Source organism: Miscanthus floridulus, chromosome 11, assembly GCF_019320115.1.
Source record: "Miscanthus floridulus cultivar M001 chromosome 11, ASM1932011v1, whole genome shotgun sequence".
NCBI lineage: Eukaryota > Viridiplantae > Streptophyta > Magnoliopsida > Poales > Poaceae > Miscanthus > Miscanthus floridulus.
Window position 1 is genome coordinate 96815728 of NC_089590.1, and position 4429 is coordinate 96820156.

Sequence of the window (4429 nt, forward strand, 5' to 3'; positions counted from 1 at the left end):
CTTGGTGGCCATGGCGGCACCACTATGGGCCATCCATGAACGTAGGGCTGCCTTGTCCGTGCTGCATCATTGTCGGTTCTTGGGTTAGTTACACTACTATCTTGTTTTGTTTTTTATTGGTGAGTCACTAATTAATTAGTATTTCTCATGTCACAATTTAAAAAAATTTGTAGAAACTATAGAGGTTTAGGGCTTAGGGGCATTGGCCCCCTAGCCCCCACCACTAATAGGCTCATGGTGCCTGGGTGTAGATTGGGTTTGTTTACTAAAATTCGCATGGTTTCAAGGAGGGGAAGCGTGAAACTTGACATGGGCACCAAAGTTTAAAATTGCCGGCTAAAGCAGTTAGAGGCATGTTTCTCCAGACGCTACAAACACTATAGCCGGATATAGCGTCCGCTAATTCATTTAGCGGTTTTGTAAAATATGTCACACATTAGTGAAAAGAAGCTTTGGTCTTCCGTCTTCTTCAGAGAATGCCGCCGCCGCCCAGAGGACAGGTCGAGAGGATGCGTGAGATTAGGCAATTAGTAGGGTTTGAGTAGCATTTTGGGCCGTCGCTGCTGTTTTGGGCCCTCCGCTGATGAAAATTATAGGAAGCCCACTCTTATTTCAGCCCACGGGTCCGTCAGGAACTGCTTAGCGAAGCTATATCAACCTCGTTTAGCGTTTTTGGCGTGCTAATCACCGTTATTAGCGTTCAAGATCAGTTAGCGCTAAAAGGGACCTCTCCTAGCGCCGACCTTGCTAATCCACTAAATCCGGCTATAGCGAATGCTATATCCGGCTATTTGAAACATTGGTGGGAACTCGAAGGCCGACTGCGTGAAGAATTACCAACAAATTGCTTTTAGGTCTTTGGACAGTTGGTAGTATTAGATGTTATCTTGAAATAAGCTAGTTGATGGGTGTGTTCTCTCTCATAGTGCCCAGGTTCTTTTTCTCAAAATGACTGGTGAGAGTAAGATCTAGTTTTTTCGGTTTCTGCTTCTTACTCTTTTGCAACTCTGTTCAAACTTGTATCCCCATTGAATATCAATTGGAACGACGTTCCTCACTTAAAAAAAAGATGAATCTCTTAGTTTGTTCGAGCTTTGAATCTTTAGTGCTGCTCACTTAAGACGAATCTTTGAAAGAGAGGCAGGAGTTTGTTTCAACATTATGGCTTTAGTGTATTTCAATTTGTGACTGATTTTTCAGTGTATTTTTGTTCCATATCCTATACACATGCATATCTGAACGGTAGTGTTTTCCTCTGTTCCTTATGCGAAGCAAACTGAACATCTACACAGGCTTGCTTGATTGTTCTAGTTCTAGCATGCTGGCTTTTTTTTTAATGCAAGTTCTGGCTCTACGACCTTCTCATTGATAACTCAGGCTCGACGACATCGCGAGCAACAAAGGTTTGTACAAACTCTTAGAGGGGGTCTGCCCAAACATGGTACACACCCAGGTCCACTCAAACAAAGTCTAGCCAAATTATGCGCTACTGAATTACAATTGCGTGGAATATACGTACAGGATGCCACTGCATACAAAATGTTCACGCAAACGTGTATCTCCTATCGACATACCACATGCTGCGAAATCCATGGATGGTGATTGTAGAGCCTGTTTCAAAACCACCGAGTCCGTCTCCAGCTGTATACGTGATATGCCATGATCTGTCACCTCCTGCGGTGCCCAAGCAGCTGCTTCTGCGGTAATGGCGTCAGGAACTGAACCAAGGTTCGCCGCCCCTGCTAGAACCGCTGACCCTTCATGATCTCTGATAACTGTTTGGCTGATGGTTTCTGCGGCTGATGACTGATAAATTCAAGCAAACAGGGAGCCCCAGCTGCCCTGTAGTGTATCCGGCACGAAAGAACCGTCCAAGTTGATCCTCCGGCTTGACTGTGTCGTTATCGAAGGCTTGTTGCTACTTGCTGGATCATGACATTAACCGCTGCATCACAAATGAAAGACCAACCTGAAGATGGTTTCTCCCACCCAGCAGGTTTATGGAATGGATTATGGATGGATGGAGCCATGGAGAGAAAATGCAGCTCACGTACCTCAAAATATACATACATACATGCTATTATATGCCGCGAAATTACACAGCCAGATTGCAACATTTTTCCTTTCCCAATTCCCATACAGCAGCGGATGCCACAAATCCAAAATGATGCAAAATGCAAATAATGTATCGTCATCTGTGGCCTCCTCGTCCTTTGACACTGACATACATGATCCCACACCCAGCTCGCGGCGCCGGCGAGGGCGACGTGACGTAACCCAACTTCACTCCACTGAGCTGTAGCGGTATCCCAGTACAGTATTGTATACAGTATACATCTACGACTACGAGTACACAGAAAAGCGACGGCTATTTACTACACGGCTTCCCCGCGGGTCCCACCATGAAGCACCCGAGCTCGGCGTTGCGGAGGCCCAGCGCGGAGCGGAACACGCCGCCGACGGCGTCCGACAGGCGGTCCAGGCGCGGCGCGATCTCCTCGGTGCGCCTCTCCACCTCCTGCGCCGCGGCGCGCACGGCCGCCTCGTCGTCGGTCCCGGCGTCCAGCGCCGACGCGAGCCTCCGGACGGCCTCGTCGACGGCGCCTTCGAGCGCCGCGAGCTGGCCGGACACCGCGTTGAACGGCTCCGCCCAGGGGAGGTTGCCGCCGCCGGAGACCCGGGGGAAGGCGGTGGGTCCTCCGACGAGGATGGCGGCTGCGGCCGCTGCCGCGAGCGAGGAGACGGCGTCCACGGCGGCGAGCACGCGCGCGGCGGCCGAGAGCCGCCCGCGGGGCTGCTCGAACGGGAGCGAAGGGAGCGGCGCCAGAGGGGATGGGGACGCCGCTGGGTGGTCACCGCGGTCCGAGAGCACCGCACGCGCGCGCACCCGCCCGGACCCCGACGGCGAGGAGGAGGAGGAGAGGAGGAGGTGGAGCGCGAGGCGCGCGAGGAGGCGGCGCCTGCGGAGGCGATCGAGGCGCGCGGCGATGGCGTTGCAGGCGTCGAGGAGCGCGACGCCGGCGTCGAGGTGGGCGGCGACGGCGGTCGCGTCGGCCTCGCCGGCGCCGGCGAGCGCGGGGCCCGCGTCCGCGAGCGTGAGCGCGAGGAGGTCGGCCACACGCGCGAGCGCCGCGAGCGGGGAGGCCGGCAGCGGCAGCAGGCCCCGGAGGCGCGCGGCCAGCGCCGCGCCGAACCGGTCCGCCTCCCCCTTCTGCTGCTGCTGCTGCTGGCTCCGGCGGCGGCTCGGCTTGGAGTGGTGCTGGTGGAGGGAGGGCAGCAGCGAGCCGTACTTGTCGGCGAGGAACATCTGGGCCGAGGTGCTGCTGATCAGGCTGGGGGTTCGCGGCGGCGTCTGCTGTGCTGAGGAGGATAGAGAGAGGTTGCGGTGGCGGAGGGGAGGATATAGAGGGCGGGCAGGCGGCGATGCGGTTGCGTCCGGGGTGTGAAAAGGGGCGGGCAGGACGGCGTGCGCGACGCGACGCGGGAAGGCTTCTGTCCCCGGCAAGGCTGCGTTTCGGGGAAGCGGATGGGATGGGATGGGATGGGATGTGGCGGTGGCGGGAGGTCTGCGGCCTGGCCTGCGGGTCTCCCGCGCCTTGACGCTTCCCTCCTCTTTGTGCGATTATTTTCCTTGCAGCAACGGTGGGGGCGGGGAGCTACTAGCTTTTTCTGCTAGCCTCTTGATTTATAAAATAGAATGGGTTAATCTATCACTACAATTATTCCTTGTAAGATAATAATTAGTATATACGTGAGGAATGAATTGGTTTCACCAAAATTCGTAAAATAGAATTATATTGCACCACTTCATAAAGCATGGGATAACCATAAACTATACAGTATATACACATATTTAGTTTCTTATCAAAATGAAAACGAAAAAAGGTAAACATAGCATATATCTAAGTAGATTTTGTATCATATATCTAAGTGGATTCCGTAAACCATCCAAACATATATTAAGTTTCTCAGATCGTGAATCATTTTGGTTTATTATAAATTGAATTTTCTACCATATATCTAAAGTATATCATATCTAGGAATATAACAAAAATTATATATAAAAGAAAAATCAAAGTGGCTTATAGTTTAGGCCTTGTCCGCTTCGCTAAAAAGCCAAGCTGAAAAATATTGTTCGATGATTTATTATGAGAGAAAAACAATGTACGATGGCTGATAAGGTTTCGTTCGCTTGGAGGAATTTTGGAGGAATCTGGATGAATCTGGAGGAATTTGTGAGAGGAAAACATTGTTCTGGATGAAAAAAGAAACGGGTCTAAGCCGGATTCAAGGGCACGCGAGCGAGGCCTAAGCCAGGCTGATAAGTTCAAGAATGAATGCTTTGCGACATGTTTGATGGGCCTATATACCTTATTCGCTTCGCTAAAAAAAACCAAAACACTGTTTCGGCTGATTTGTTAGAGGAGGA

The 4429-nt window shown here is 51.7% G+C and overlaps 1 protein-coding gene across 1 annotated transcript; it reads right to left on the bottom strand.

Moving 5' to 3' along the window:
* Nucleotides 1-2031: 2031 nt before the first annotated feature.
* Nucleotides 2032-3577, bottom strand: LOC136494093 (uncharacterized). The gene has a single exon (XM_066490236.1). It carries the CDS (start codon nt 3305-3307, stop codon nt 2369-2371), a length of 939 nt encoding a protein of 312 aa, XP_066346333.1. The 5' UTR covers nt 3308-3577; the 3' UTR covers nt 2032-2368.
* Nucleotides 3578-4429: the final 852 nt, after the last annotated feature.